The 15991-nt window shown below is 58.7% G+C and overlaps 1 protein-coding gene across 1 annotated transcript; it reads right to left on the reverse strand.

Annotated features, from left to right (window-relative positions):
* Positions 1-1115: 1115 nt before the first annotated feature.
* Positions 1116-15493, reverse strand: TRIOBP (TRIO and F-actin binding protein). Its single transcript, XM_068401657.1, has 14 exons — positions 15412-15493; positions 11532-11588; positions 11106-11174; positions 10552-10641; positions 9607-9716; positions 8601-9159; positions 7854-7964; positions 5708-5855; positions 5180-5291; positions 4566-4725; positions 4112-4225; positions 3713-3799; positions 2652-2815; positions 1116-1913 (listed from the first exon to the last, which is right to left on the reverse strand). The coding sequence occupies exons 1-13, from the start codon at positions 15415-15417 to the stop codon at positions 2654-2656; spliced, it is 1785 nt and encodes a 594-aa protein (XP_068257758.1). The 5' UTR covers positions 15418-15493; the 3' UTR covers positions 1116-1913; positions 2652-2653.
* Positions 15494-15991: the final 498 nt, after the last annotated feature.

Below are 15991 nucleotides of genomic sequence, written 5' to 3' on the forward strand. Positions count from 1 at the left end.
CTCGATGGCAACAGCCGTGTCCTGCTAGGAGGCGGAGGGACAAGCCTGGACCTTAGGCAGCACAGGGATGGGAGAGTTTCCAGGCTGGAGGCTGGGCCCCAGCCAGAGCGAGCCTCAGCTCTGCTCGGGCGCGATGGGGAGCCAGCGCTGAGCTCAGCACCCACCTCTTGCACAAGCCGCCGGGTTGCCCAAGGGCCTCACATGCGTGACGAAAGCCTGCAACCCAGTTTTACCAGAATTTGTGACTTACGAAGTGGCTCGCCATACCTAGGGAAAGCACTCGGCGCAGCTGTGCCCATGGAGGAGCGGGTCTGCATTTGCCTGCACCCCCCTGCCCCAGGGGCCACGGATACCATGGCGAGGTTACCACATGATGAGCAAAGGCGTGCTGCCTTAACTCTCCTTGTTGTGGCTGTCACCGTGTCCTTATGCCGTGCTCCCATCCTACGTCTCGCAGTACTCCAGCCTCCTAGCTGATGCATCCATCACCTCCAGCCATGGTCCTCCTTGAGCCCTTCACCCTCCCCTCTTCAGATGGTGCCTCCAGCCTCGGCACAAGCCCGCAATTACGGCTCTTCCGTAATTGCCAGCAGCCTCTCTGCAGAGCAACGGGTCATGTTTACATGGGGACGGGGCTGAACGACGAGCAGTCAACCCCAGGTCCTCCACCCTGCCAAAAAAAGTAACGTGCTTCACCCAAAAACAGGACAAGGAAAGCGTTTGAGATCCTCTGAACTCCCCCAGGATATATACGTACTGTTTACTCTGCCAGTAATTTGCAGTGCCATCTGCCCCCACCAATTCTGGATTTACTAAAACAGCCTAGGCTCAGCTCTTCCTCCATGGGGCTGAGGGTCCACCTGCGATTTTTGGAGCGGTGTGGTGAAGCACATTACTTCTCCCCCAAAACCCAAAGGTGGAGCAGACAGCTGGATAACAGGGCTCCTCTCACTCTCTGACCAGGGGCTGGGGATGCTCCTGCTGCTTTCCCTCCTCAAATCCAGAGGGAGAGAACAGACGGGTCAGGATGACCAACATTACACAGGAACCTGGAAAAATGCGCATCCCGCCCCCCGCCCCCCCCGGACTAGGGACACTTCCCCTCAACAAACATCTTTCTCAGCAAAGGGGAAGATTTTATTAAGTTAAAAGTTGCAGGGCGCAGCAGAGCAGCAGCAGCTGCCACCTTGGGGGGGATTGGCTCTGACGGGTGCAGTAGCAGCCTCACAGCTCCTCTTCCCCAGAAAGGAGAGACCCCGTGGCTCTGGGCTCCTGCCAATTCAGGTCCTTGAAGGAGCCAAAGGACAGTCACGGTAAGAGCTCGATCATGCGGACTCTTGCCAAGTTCTCCTCTTTCAAAAGCCCCAGGCAAGTGTGTCCATGGCAGACTGCCCCAGCAGCTCCCTCCTATGGCTTGCATGTCTTCTCCACAGGTCCCTGGGGTGGCATGGCGGGGGGACCGTGGTCCTTGCTGTACATCCCAGGGGGGCCGCAGAGACATTTGGAAGAGAGGGAGTATGTGCCGAAGGTGGCTGTGTGGCCGGAAGCAACGGGGCTGGGGAGGGGGGCAAAACCAGATTATCTTTTTTCAGGTTAGAAAATGCTGGTGATGTAGTAAAAGTTTTCCCCCCTCCTCTTCCCCTTCTTCCTGGGGGGAAAAAATTCCTCTATAAAATATAATTTTCACATATAAAATCCTGAAGAAGGTGCATGTAAGAAGCCAGTCCAAACAATGTGCTCAGGTACGCAGGCAATAGGGGTTCATCAAAAAAAGCTTTGGAAGGGGAGTGAGGAGGCTGGGGTGTGGGTGGGACTCCTTGCCAAGGCAGTAACGGATGGGATTCAACTTCCTCCTCCCCACAAGTGAGGAATGAAGCAAATACAAAACAAGAACAAACACACGAAGAGCAGACCTAGAGAGAGATAAAACCAGAAATGGTTTAGAAAGACTCCACTGAGCGCAGAAATGCCGTCCCTTCTGCTCCCTGGGAGATGGTCGTCTGGCGCCCTGCTACAGACCCACTCATCTCGGCACCCACCAGCAAGCACTGGCGGAGCAGGGTGACCCCAATCCCGATGGTCATGGCATCCAAGCAAGAAGCAGAAGTGCTCCGGACAACGGGACACCCTTGTTCCTGTCACCCTGCTGGGAAGGGCTCAGCTGCAGCAGGGATGCCCACAGGCGAGCGTGGGAGGAAGGCTGGGTCTAGTCAGGGCTGCTTTGATGTAAACCTAAAATTTCCGTGCTGCGAATGGGAAACCGCTTCAAAGGTGAACGCAGCAGAAACATCACCTACGTAGGTAGTGCATAACTGCCCCCATGCTGTCATCCAAGCCATAGGGTGAGGGCCAGCATGCGGCCAGCTCCCACCTCCAGCTTGGTTGAGCAGTGCTTGGTGCTGGCTGCAGGACCATCATGAGCAGCAAGGTGAGAAGGGGGCTGGGGACCTTGGGAGAATGTCAGGGATAACAGGAGGGCCAGGGGTGCAGGACGAGAGGATGCCAGAAGCAGAGAAGGAAGCATTTAAGCCTAAAGTTTCAGCACTGAGTGGAGCAGGAAGAACCGGGAGCTTCCATACCCTGTCAAAGCAGGTCAGCCGGTCTCAGCCACCCGCACCCGCAGGGGACGTCACAGCATCCCCCGTGCTCACCGTTACTCGCCGATGCTGTTGCACAGTGACTCCTTCTCCTGCAGAGCCGCCATGGCCAGGCGCAGGTGCTCCTTCAGCTGCTCGATCTCTCGCTCTGAGCGCACCTTAATGTGATTCAGCTCTGCATAGACGTCTTGGTATTTCCCTGAGGCAAACCTCTTATCCTGCCAGGGGAGGGAGAGGGGTCAGCAGGTTTTAGGGCTCATGTTAGGGAGGGGGGCGGCAAGGTGAGCCCAGCAGGAGAAGGGCCAGCAGGTGAGGAGGGGAGAGCCAGCCCCGGGTTTGAAGCCCGTCCCAATCTAGGCCATGCAGAAACCATTCAGAAGAGTGTGGACGTAGTGCTTCCCAAACCCCGGGCCGGAGAGGAAGGCAGAGTCGCTGGTCCTGCAGCAGCAGGGATCTGCAGCATCAGATTGACGAGGTGATGTGGGCTTTACCACGGCTCGTGTGTGTTTGGGCCAGCCATACAAGAAAAATAAACCCCACCAGAGATGCAGGTCGCTGAAAGGGCCGGTCCCAACCATTTATATGGCCAAAAGCTTAAGTGAGAAAGTTATGAACTCCTGGAGCATCACTGAATCTCAAAGCCTCTTTCAGGTTCCTCTTTGGCAGGGGTCTTTGAAAATCCCTCTGAATGAGCTGCTGCCAGTGGAGGGAGCAGCACACCAGCAACAGTGCCCAAGGAAACATGTCCACCCAGCGAGGGAACAACTAAGGGAAGAGCAGGTGGCTGGGGAAGCGGCGTGCCAGGCAGGCTTCATCTGGGCTTCCCACCTGGGAAAGAAGGGCTCCTGGCTTGTCCATGCTTACATGTACATACATTGGGGAAACCAGCAGCAAAGCCTCTGTGACATTTCCCTTGTACAAGGTAAGCGTACGCCAGCCTGTGCTGCTGGGAGCATGAGGCTGCTATGTGCTCGGGAGTGAGCAGGGACGAGGAGCACAGGTGACAAGAGGGTTTGGACTGAGCATCCCATCAAACCCAGCTGAACCCTGCTGACCTGCAGCCCAGGGGCTCCCCTCCCTCCCCGCTTTCCCAGTGTCTCCCAGAAAACACCGACCTTCTGCACCATCTGCAGCTCCTCCCGGAGGCACTGCACCTCTTTCTTTAGGTACTGGAGCTCATTCTCCTTCACCCGCAGCAGCACCTGGGCCAGGGAGGAGGGAGAGGAACCAGAGGTGACTCAAGACCCACCACGTCAGAAAGGCCGTCGGGCCCCAGCGCAAGCGTGGCAGTGCAAAAGGAAGGAAGGGCCAGGAGGGCCGGGGCAGGAAGTAGTGGGAGCGCCCCGGGATTGCGGCGCAGGGGAAGCTTGCGTACCTCCTTCCTGCACCGGCCCCACTGCTGCACCCGGCACCCTCCTCCCACCCGCTCCAAGCCAAAACTGCCGCGAGGAGGAGACCCCTGGCACGGGGAGGGGATGGAGAGGCAGCGGGGCAGCCCGGGGGCACCCCTGTACCTCCAGTTCGCAGGAGCTCCGCTTGTCGTTGTGCGGAGAATGGTCCCCAGAGCCCCGCGACGAAATAAAGCTTCGCAGCTTCCCAATCTCATCTGAGAGGCGGGTCTGCAGCTCCTGGGGGCAAAACCAAGAGATGTCAGAGTAGCTGTGGCTCAGGCCTCTCTGCTGTCCCGACTCCTTCATCTTCCCACCAGCCCTACTCCAGCTTAGAGACCTCCTTGTAACCCCCTGCCCATAGGCGATGGTGGCACCTATGACCAGCAGAACATACTTGCCGTATTTAACACCGTAGTTAAGACAAGCCCATTTACAGCCTCTAACTCTTATTTTTTTTCCTTTATGATGATAAAATCTCAGAAGGGAAGAAATAGGGGAGTTTTAACAGAAGGGCTGTGCCGTGTGAGGGAGGAACGTGCTCTGTGGTCTCTGCTGGCAGGAAAAGCCCCTCTCTTGCCTGGTTTTTCCGGAGGAGCTCCTTCCCCTCCTGCTGACAGCACAGCAGCGTCTGCTCCCGCTCCTCTGCCTTCTGGGTGAGCTCCCCAATTTCCAGGCACTTTTGGGAGTACTGTTCGGAAAGCACCTGCAGCTCCCGCTTCAGGGAATCCACATCCAACCTGTCAAAGAGGCACCAGCTCATCACTGCCCCGCAATCCTTGCCGGCCCCTTGCCACCAGCATTGCCTTCCCCCCTGCCACAGGCAGCCTCTGCCCACATCAGTTATTGGCATAAAATAATGTCCCCTGTGGACCAAGGCTTCAGTTCCCACCCTTCTACACACGAGTGTGGTGCTTCTAGGAGCTTCAAGCCATGCAGGAAAAATGGAGGAGCTTTCCGTAATGAAAACAGAGGAAAGACGCTATAGGGGAAAAAAGCCAAGCAGAGGATAAACCTCCCTGCCCTACAGCTCCAGCAGCCCTGGCAGTCACTGCTGGGCACCCATTGCCCCTGAGGAGGGAGCTGGGGAGGTGTCAGAGGGGACAGCTGGGGGCTACAGCCACAAGATGGGGTGCGGTGACACCAGCACAGGGCAGCAGCATCAGGCAAGGGGAGTGAGAAGTGGTTTCTTACTGGTGCTGCTTCTGGAGGGCATCTGAGACCGAGCCGCACTGCTGGAAGCTTCGTGTCCTGCCCAGCTCCTTATTCATCTCCTCCCGGTGGGCTTTCTTCAGTGCCTCGATGGCTGCAGAGGGGGACAATGGGAGATGAGGGATCAGGCTGTGCCAGCTCCAGCACATCTGAGGGAAACCAAGCCAGGGAACTAGCCAAGCTCTTGCTGCTGCATGCTCCCAGACCTGTCTTTGCAGGTTCCCCCTCCATCCCTTCTGCCCTCGAGGCATCCCCCACCTTCTCCACGCCCCAGAATCATACTGATGCACCAAGTGCTGCCAAGGAGACTAACACAGGGCAGCGTGGGAGCTCCCTAACACCTCTGCCAGTCCTGCCTGCCTACGAGAAGGTGCTGAGCATCAGCCTCACACCAGTATGGTCAGCAGCGTGGCTCCAGATGACTGGGATGACTGGATTCTTGCAAGAGACATTTGAGAGAGGTGGGAGGGACCCACACGAGCGAGGGCACTGCTTGGTGTCCACTCCTACCTGCTGCCGTCGCCGCAGCCTCCTCTGCCAGGAGCCGCTCCTTCTCCTGCCGCAGCCGCTCCAGCTCCCGCTGGTGGTGCCTCTGGAGCTCCTCCATCACTTGCTGGTGGGATGACTCCATCTCAGCCAGGCTGCGCTCGCAGGCCTCCTGCCATGCCAGGGAAAGGAGGGGTGAGGGACTCAAAGGTCCTAGGCATGCAGGGGCTCAGGCCACAACAGGCACCTGGCCAGGCTGACGTTTGGCTTTGCAAACCTCACCCAAGTCCAGGGCCATTTTGAGAGAAGCAAGATCACTTCAGAAGGAAAAGACCACCCTTGGAAAGTGAGGTGGCACTTTTGTCACAGGACACAACCATTTGACAGAGCCACACATCTTGCAAGCCCCACATGCTTTGCAGAGCAAGAAACGTTCCTCTTGCTCTTCTTAAAGATGAAGCAGCAAGACAGGAACATTTCTCTCGGGCCAAGAGCTGGGAATAATGCGCCCAGCAGCCCAGCCCAGCCCCCTCCACCAGGTTGCACTGCCTGGCTGGAGGAGATCAACAGCAGGAAACCACATCTCAGTATCTGTCTTTTAAATGAAGCAGCATCCTCCCGGAATCAATGAAAGCTGAGCCTCTTCTCCTGAAAAGTGACACCTGCACTGCCCTGCAGCCCGACGGAGGCTGCCAAAGAGCCCTCCCCAAAGCCTAATGGTTAGGGATCCTCCTCATGCAGCTCGCCCTCCTTTCCGATGGCCCTGAGACCAAGGGGATGGTTCTTTCAACAGCAAGCGTTGTGGTTAACTGGTGTTAGAGCAAAGCAAGAGCTTCCCACCTCAGAGCTATGCCTCCACTCTCCCTGCAGACCCTGGCAGCACCGCGCCAAGCCCCGTGGAAAGGACTTGTTACCACCAAACTGTGCCAGAGTATTGTTTTAAAAAGCCAAGGCCTCTAAGATGTCAGCAAAGAGCCAAGAAGCCATCGTGTCCCCCGACAGGAGACAGGCTGATATAAAGGGCGCTGCAGCATGCTGCAGGAATGCAAGTCCTTGCTGGCTGCTCCTCCCTACTGAGACGCGGAAGCTGGGAAGCTTCACAGATTGACCAAAGGAGAGGAAAAGGCAAGGGATCAATTTGGTGATCTGCCCACAGGCTGGCTGTGAACCTCAGCAGACTGAGAGAGAACGAGCTCTTTGGGGAAAGGCCAAGTTTGGCCTCAGACGTGAAATGCTGGCCTTTCGAGCCAAGTTATTAGGAAGATAAGGTACCATTCCTCCCCACACCTTTTGCTTTTTTTTGACCATAAAGAGGCCTGTGAGCTGTAAATATTAAATCAAGATGACAGAGCGACTGGTAAGTGGCTGGGCTGGGCGCCATGGGACTTGTGGGTTTCTTTATCTGGGCGAGGTACAGCCAACCCTCTGCAACAGGCTTCGCCAGTCCCCATTTCCTTCCTCCCCGGTATATTTCAACACGTAGGGCACATCCTGAAATCCTCACTGTGTGGTGGAACAGCAGCCTACCCCCAGGGAATTCCCTGTGGGATGTGACCCCACTTGCTTTGGACAAGTCTATGTGGGGGGAGGAAATAAATAAACAAAGAGAAGCAAGAGGCTGAAGTGTGAGCAAACTGCTTTGCGGGCTTGCCCACGTGCTGTCCCAGCAAACAAACAGGCTGCGCTGTCAAAGTGACCTTCAAGGCTCGGGCGGCTCTGGCAGTGACAGGAGCTCCCCACGGCCTGACGGACTGCTTTTAACAAGGGATTCGAGAGCCTCTGTTAGCAAGAACCACATGTGGTGAGCTGCAAACCGCTGGGGAACCCGTGGGCAGCTCGACAGAAAGCTACTGACCCACTCCCGAGCTGGGAGATGGCTCACCCCCTCCCAAGCCCAGGCCAGCATTGTGCCCATGCACAAAGTGGGGCACAGATCCTGCACCTCTCCCCTAACTCTCCTCCTCCTCCCTGTTTATATTCTGGCCCCTTTAAGGCCAGGCAACACGTGCCAGCCTTTGTGTAATTAACATTGATTACAAGTGGGCCCAGTTAGGGTCACTATGGCAAACCAATGATTAGTGATATCTGCTTGGCAATGAGCTGAGTCCCAGCATTTCCCAGTTTGGGACTGGGAGCAACCCCATGTTCCCATGTCTGGTGCCCTGCTCACCTGTGAGATGTACCCCCGGGGCACGTGGCCACCTCCCTGGGATTTCGCCGCCTCCCGAAGGCTCTCGTTTCGGGCCCGGCAGGACTCCAGCTGTGCCTGCAGTGACTGGACCTGTGCCAGGGAGAGGAGAGAGATGCTCAGCCAAGGGTGGAAAAGTGCCATAGCCTGACCAACGTGCCACATCCGAACCCTGGGCGTAGGGATGGGGAGGGCCATGCATGGCCAACAGAGATGTCTGCTTCCCACAGGAATTGCAGCCTGCCAAGTGACCAAAGCCAGCCCCGGCCCAGTAAGCACTGGCAAGGAGGGGAGGAGACATCCCAACTTCCAGAGGTAGATCCATGCTGGAGGAAACCACCACGGCATGTGTAGCTGGGATGACAGACAAGCGCATGGCTCCTTTCAAAGGCTGGCAGGTGAAGCACTTCCAGGCTTGGGAACAGCCAGAGAAGAGAGGCTGTGGATGCATGCCTGGGAAACAGACTCCACGCAAGCAGTACCACTACCTAACTTATCCTGGACCAAAATGTGGCCTGGGGAACCTCTCTAGGTATGCAAGAGCAGGTCTCTGGCCTCGCATTACCCAGTTGCAAAAGCTCCCGTGCACTCAAGGGGTGGCAAACGGAGCCAGAAAGAACGAACGTCTCCCTGCACCTCTGCCTTGCTCTTCTGCAGAGCCTCCTGCTGCCAGGGACCACACTAAGGGGCCCCCAGAATCCCCATTTCAGCGAGGAAGAATGCTCTTACCTCCTTTTTCAGCGCCTCGCTGGCATCTCCATGGCCCCCCTTGCTCTGGTTCAGCAGTGCTGTCAAGGGCACCCGCCGCGAGTCCTTCAAGGGCAGGCGTTCCAGCTCCAGCCACTTCTTCTCTATCTCCTCATTCAGCCGAATCCGCTGGTCCTCTGAAAGTGGGGGAGCCGGGAGGTCTTGCTCCCCCACCTTGCAGGAAGAGTCTCCCACTGGGCCATCGCTGTTTGGGACCCTGCCGTCGGGGGTCTCAAACCATTTCCGCCTCTCCTCTGAACGGACGGCCAGATCCCGCTCTAGCTCCTCCTGCTTGGGAGTTCGGTCAGAGATCCTCAAGCTCCCTCTCGTCCTCTGTGGGGACCCCTGATTCCCGGGGTCCTGCGGCAAGGGAGACAGCTCCACGTAGTCAAAGGCATGGTGCTGCCCGTCTGCCTTCCAGTGACTGCCCTTCAAGTTCCCCTCGGAGCCTGAGCTTGGCCGCTGCTGCTCCTCCGTCCGGAGTGAGCCTTTCTGGGGGACACAGTTACGGAAGGAGTTCTCCTTATTGCAGTCAGAGAGCCTGAAACCAGAGTGGCAGCCGGTGAAAGAGAGGCACCGCGTAGGAAAGGATGCTGGCGGAGGCATCACCAACTGTCCAAGGCTCAGCCCTTGCTCAGCCCAGCCTTACAAAACCCCACCCTGAGCGCAGAGATGGGCCTGTAGCATCCCATCCCTCGGGGGAACGGGTTCCCCCACGGGGCGGGGAGGATTCATCCCAGTTCCAGCCATGCTGGTGGAAAAAACAGACTAAACTGAAGTGGCGAGGCAAAAAGCGGATGCAAGAGCAGGAGCCATCAGGGTCTCGACCCCTGCCACCAGCTGGTGTATCCAGGCCATGTTCTGGAGGAGCAGAGGGCAGGGCTGATCCAGGAGCAGCCAGATTTCCAGAGGGGCCTTCCCAGTCCCTGCCTGCCAGGGAAGAGGGACAGCAAGAGGGGGAAGAGAAGCAGCACAGGGCAGCTCTTACTTGGTGACGTCTGGAGCACTGACCGGGCGCACATTCTTCCTCAGGGCCTCAATCCAGTTGCGCCGGATGCCCGAGGTCATCGCTGACAGCGTGAAGACACCATCCTTTGTCTGTAACAGGGAGGCGACCAAGGCCCGGTCAGCACCCAGTGGAGGTTCAGGCAGCTCCCACTCGCCCCCCAGGCACCCGCTAGCACAGGTGGTGGACAGTGTTAGAGAGGCCACTCGCCGAGTCAAAGACTCTTGGGGCCCGGTGGAGGGGTGGGAGTGGAGACACACTCTTTGCTGGGAAGCCCGTTACACTTCCTCCACAAGATCATCTCCAAGCAAAGGCAAAAGAAACTTTGCCGACACATTTGGCCAAACATGAGCTGGTGTAATCCAGCCGTTCATGTGCTGAGAGCTGGGCACCAGCGCTGGGGTACAACAGGCCACAGGGAAACCCAGACCGTGAAGTCCCCAGCCCTGCACACTCACAGAAATACTGTTTTCTGTGCTGCCTTAGCAGCCACCTCCTGCTGCTACAGCAAGTAGCCGAGGACAGGATCATACTGGGGCTGGATCCAGGGTACAGGTTGTTGCTCAGAGCACAGTCAGCCAGGCTACACCAAGACCTTCAGTGCTCACCACTCCCTCCCCGTGGCTCTAGAGAAGCTGCCTTGGCCAACGGGTCAAGTAAGGACTCCTGGCGTTTAGCCTGGCACTCAGGCAGCCTTCAGCCAGCCCTGCAAAGCCGCCTCCTCCTCCTTCCTTTGCAGGCAGGTAGCACTCGTGTCCCTGAGCACTGCCACCCATGTTGTCACCGACCAGCCTTGCTGGGCCACTGTCCTGGCAAAAGGTTTGCATGGCTTGCCTCTCGGCATCTTGGCACGGGGAGGGAGCACGCATTCCCACCCGGTGTCCCTTGGTGCTGCTGCTCCGTGTCCACGCAGTGCCAGACACTCACATGTATCTGGAAGCCGTAGTTGCGCTGCACCGCAAATTCTGTCACGTCTGTGCAGGAGTGGAGGTCAATTTCTCCATCGAGGTCATCAGCCTGCAAGCAGAGCCACCCGCTAGGACATCAGCGCAAACCCAGCTTTGAAAAAGCCCCCATCACCTGCCAGCACCCCAACCGAAGTGCAGACTGCCTCTGCCTTCACCCCACAGCTCTCCGGGAGCCAGTCTCAGCTCCCCAGCACAACGTGGCCTCTTTTAACCCGAGGGGCAGCCACCAGCGAGGATGGAGAGCGTGAGAGATGCCCAGCCACAGGACCAGCCCTTCTCCTCACCTCCCACCACCGACAGCCCCACCAGGCTTTGCCACCCTGCCAGCCTGCCTTCAGACACCCATCCTCTTCGTCACCCCCTGGCAAAGAGCAGCTTGCCACCTCCAGCGCCTTTCAGGAGGACACGACACTGCCGCTTCTCCCAGGAGCGTGCTGGTCACTCCAGGGCTGTGCTCCTCTCCCCCGTGGCCGGGAAGGAACAGAGGGCTGGAGAAAGGCTGGCCATGATTACCTCCTCCGCATTCGAGTCCCGGTAATACCTCAGGCTCGAGTCGGTCAGCACGAACCAATGTTTCTTCCACTGCAGGGGGATCAGGCAGGGGGAGGGAAGGGAAAAGACAGGAGGGAAATGGACAGACAGTTACCAGGGGAAGCGTAGGAACAGGGAGGGATGCTCTGCGCCGTGACCTCTCGGCCTTCTTTTACCCCTCCTCCACATCCCTTCCAGCTCCCCCTCGCGCCCCTCGGCTGGGAGAGGGGTGCTGGGAGAACCTCCGTGCCCACACGCAGAGCGAGGCACCCCACACCAAAGGCTTCTCGCTGCCTGTCCCAGCAGGACTGACCTCAGCGAGGGAGGGGGAAGGAAATCGGCTGCTTGCCGGGGGAATCTCTAGCAGCAGGGGCTGGGGGAAGAGGCAGACCCCCACCTCAGGCTTACCTCTCCTGGCTCGTCCAGGATGGACATCCATCCCTTCTTGAAATTGAGGAGATCCGGCTGGAAAGGAAAGGACAAAACAGAGGGTTTAGTGTCTGGGAGTGACCTACAAAAGGGCTTTTATGCCAAGGGGTGGAAGGTGAGTCCCCAGTGGCAGAATGACAGTGCACATAGCCTGGCACCACTTTTAGGAAACTCATGGGGGTGTGTAGGACCCAGTGGCGAAGGAGGACTGGATTTAGCTCTCAGCAGCAGGCAGTCATTCCTGTAAGAGGAAGCAGAAGATAAGGAAAGAGGTTTTAAAAAAAATTAACGGAAAATATGCAGCAGGGAGGTTTCCACAAGGTGCCTCGGAGGTATTTGTTCAGAGAAGGGGAGGCAGGGACAAGGAGAGCGGGCAGAAGGGAGTGCTCCACTGCCTCTGATGGGGTTTCCTTGGAGACAGAGGCAAAGTCGCAAAGAACCAGACATTCCTTGTCCAGACCCTGGCCATCCATACCCCAGAGCTACGTCCCTCCAGTAACTTCACCACCAATCATTTATTAAAGACATGAGTAGCTCTCTATGGAACAGCCCTCACCGCAAACGTACAAGAGGCAATTGAACAGCTGAGAAAACATGTTGCCTTTAAATGATGTGCCCCAGGGTAGAGATGAAATCAGAGTCACAACCAGCGCTTGATCCCCGCTTGATCCCCTCCAAGACTCAATCCTCTCCCACGTGCTTGGGGCTCCTCTCTTACCCATCTCCTTCTGCTCCCTCCCGCTGCAGAGCCTGCACTCTGCCCAGCCTCAGCCACAGCTACTGAAGATGAGGATGAACAGTTTCACCGGATCACCTCGTGCTAGAAAGAAGTTTCCCCCTGCTCCCTGCCTCCTCCTAACCTCATGCCACTGATGTGGCATCCCAACCTGTTTATCTCCTTCCCAAGGTGGAGCGTCAGAGAGCTGACTCAGGGGAACCGCTCTCCCTGGCTTAACCCTCAGCCAAACAGGCTTGAGCTGGTCCCTCCTCCCAACTCAGCTGGCTCCAGAGAAGTTGCACCACCAAGTAATTCAGCCCAATGCCTCTTCTCCACAGGAAGCCAGAGTTTGCAGATCTGCTCCTTCTGCAGCCAAACCAGGCTGGGACAGTGCTGCAGAGGTGACGGCGCCAGAGCTGGACCTCCAAGCGGTCTGCACCAGCACTCCCCACATGCCACAACCACCACCCAAGACTGCGCTGGCAAGAAGGGGTGGCTTGGCAAGCAGACGGCCACTCTGCGCTCCCCAAAACGAGCCCGGCAGCCGTCTGTGACTGCCCAGCAAGCCCAGCTCCCCGTCCGCCCAGCCAGGCCGAGCTTTCCCCTGCTTTCACCTCCCTGAGCTGCCGCTCTTGGGTTACACCCAAGGTTATGGGGCGGCAAGAGCCCAGTACGTGCTGGCCCACCCCGGCGCTCTGGCTATTGGTTCGAGCAGGCACGGGGAAGCTCGCCAAGGGGAGGGTCACCGGCTGCTACAGCTTCAGGCCTGGCCAGAAGCATCTGACTGTGGCCCCAAGCCGCCCGGGAAGGAAGAGAAACCAGAGTGAAAGGGCACGGGTGGCTCTCACACCTCACCTCCCGCTGAGGTGACGGGTGCTGCTGGCAGCTTGGAGACAAGGGGGACGCACGCATGCCCGTCCCTATGGATCCGGACGTCCTGCCGGCCTCGCTGCTACCCTGAAAAAGCACCCTGAAAATTAATTCCTTCCCTGTAACACCAGCTCCACCCTTTTTCCCGTTATACCTTCCAATCCAGTGACTTCAGCTCCAGCTCCGAACTGGGAGCGGCGGGAGGGAAGGAAAGGAGGTGAAACGTCAAAGCACAAGCTTCCCCCCTCCTGGGACGCACGTGTTCTCGGCAGAAGAGAGCCGGGCAGCCTCCGCAGAGGCCAGAAAACAATACAGGAGAGAAGGAGCAAAAGGACTCCTGGCTGGGCTGTTGTATGGATAAGCTGGGTCTCGTCTTACTGAGGATTTACAATCCCAAAGCATTTGGTGCCAAAATAACGAACGTTAACACGATGTACACCGCTGGGAAAACCACCACAAAGTCCTGCCAGAACCGCTGCCCCTGACACAGTGCTGGGGCCACACAATCTCCCCGGAGGGCTTCTCCCAAGCAGGCGGATTGCACAGGGCTACTGTTTTCTCTGCCAGCCCCAGACAAGGAGCTGCAGCTCTGGGATTGGCTTTGAACTGTTCTTGTCATAGCGGGGTTGGTACCATAGGGTGAGGCATCAGTTGATGCACAAAGTGCTTAAAGCCATTTTTCTCCCCCTCCTCACAGGCAAATCCAGCTTCCTCATCTGGCATAAAGAGCTCAGGATACTGACAGAGAAGAGAGTGAGGTTCAAACAGAACCCTCCATCCAGAGGAAACGGCCCAGCAGTGGGAGGAGGAAACATCCAGGAAAGCTGAACCGCTGGGAGAGATCCGGGTGCCGGAGATGCAAGGATGTGGCAGGATGCACTCCCGACAAAATGTACGGCCCTGCAGCGCAGCTCCGGGCTGTGGATGGCAAGGCTTTGGCTCAGAGGTGGCAACAGCAATTTTGCCTGGTTGCATCCGTACCTACCAGAGCTGTATGTTCAGCCCCGCAGCTGGCCAGGCTGAGGCGACGGAGGGGGTCCCAAGCAGCTGGGGACATAGGTGACGTCTGGAAGTACTGGCTTACAACAGCAGGTTAAGGAGAGGCAGCTGCTTGCTCTGGCTGAAGAAGGGCTACAGGGGAGGTGATAACAGCCTGCAAGTATCTGAAGAATGTAAACACCAAAGAAGGAAAGGGGATGGGGAGGGAGCGAAAGAATGGCTCCTGGGTGGTAGAGAGGCACAGGGATGGAGAAGTGGAGGAGAAGAGGCTGCAGCAGGCTGAGAAAGCTCAGTGTCCAAGCTGAGCGACGGGATGGTCAGGTGTGCTCCTTCCATCACCGTGCCTCCCGCTCTTCCCACTCCCAAAAGCTCCTCAGGACCACAGGTCCTGGAGTGCTGCTTCCTCTCACCTCTGGGACGTGGCGCGAGGGACGCTCGGCCTCCCGGAAAGCACAATGTCTCCTCTCCTCCAAAAAGGGAACCCGCTCCACAAGGCTCGGGCCCCAGGCCAAAACACAAAGCAAAACCGCTCCAGCTCAGTTTGGTGCAAGCAAAACCGCTCCCAGGCTGGAGCACACATGCAGCTCCCGAATCTACATGTACCGCAAAAGCAAGTGGGCGACAGGCTCTCCCTTTCCCACCGCCCCCGTGTGAAATGCCGGCGGGCACAGCGCGGCCTGTCACCTCCGTTACCCCACTCCGCTCAACAGCCTTCCTCTCGGGGCCGGCAGACCGAGGCAGGCTCGCCCCAGGGGTGGGACGCTCCCTCCCCCGAAACCGCATCTGGTTCCCACAGGGAGCAGCAGCTCCCCACGCCCAGGGGGACGCGGAGATCGCGTCCGATCGCGGTCATCGGTGCGGTGAGCTCGGCAGGCCTCAGCCCGGTCCACGCTTACGCACAGCGTTACCGACGTCTGTGTCGGTGGGGTGCTGCCCGCTACCAACGAAGCGACGCTACCGAGCGGCCACGGAGAGCCCAGGAGGGGAGCCCCGGCGGTGATGGGGAACGGCGGCAAGGAGGCACCGCGCCTCAGCCACAGCCTCGATTACCCCGGTGGGGCCAGAGCTCCCCGGGCCAGCAGCGGTTGCCTGGGGCGGGCAGGGAGCAGAGGGACCCCGGGGAGGCTGACAGCTGGGGACCCTCCACCCCTTCCCAGCCCCGCGGGGTCCCGCTGGGCACCCCTAAGGCCCGGCCGAGGCGGGGAGGAGAGCGGCCGGGTGGAGGACCCCCCCACCCCAAACCCCGAACCCCTCGGGCCGGTCCCGACTCACCGTCATGGCGGGGGCTCCGCGGCCGGCGACGGGGCCGGCGCCGGGGCCGGGGTGGCGGCGGGGCAGGGCGCTGGCAGCCAGGGCGGCGGGGCGGCTTCAGCGCCCGGGCGGCTTCCGCGGCCCCACCATGCCCGCTCCGCCGCCCGCCCCGCGCTCCCCGTTCGCACTTTCCCCCCCCTCTTTTTTTAATTAACAAAAAAAAAAAAAAAGGAAAGAAAAGGAGGGGAAAAAAAAAACCCAAACAAACCACAAAACCAGCCCCAAAAACTTTTCTTTCCTCCCCTTAAACTTCCTGGGAGGGCCCGGGCAGGCCAATGGCAGCAGCAGCCACCGCCCCGGCCGCCCGCAGCCAATGGAGCCACCGGGGCGGGCGAGGCCGCCGGGGCCGCACGGGAAGGGGAGCCGGCCCCGGGGCGACGGGCGGCGGCGGGTCGGGGGCGATGCTGGGGATCAGCCGCGTCCCCCTCCCTCCCCGCTGGCCCGGGCAAAGTTGAAGCTCAGGGAGGGACGGGCTGAGCCGCTGCTGCCCCAGGAAGGGACCGCCGGGAGCCCAGCCCTTACCCGGGCAGGGTTTCCTTCA

Source organism: Nyctibius grandis, chromosome 5, assembly GCF_013368605.1.
Source record: "Nyctibius grandis isolate bNycGra1 chromosome 5, bNycGra1.pri, whole genome shotgun sequence".
Lineage (NCBI taxonomy): Eukaryota > Metazoa > Chordata > Aves > Nyctibiiformes > Nyctibiidae > Nyctibius > Nyctibius grandis.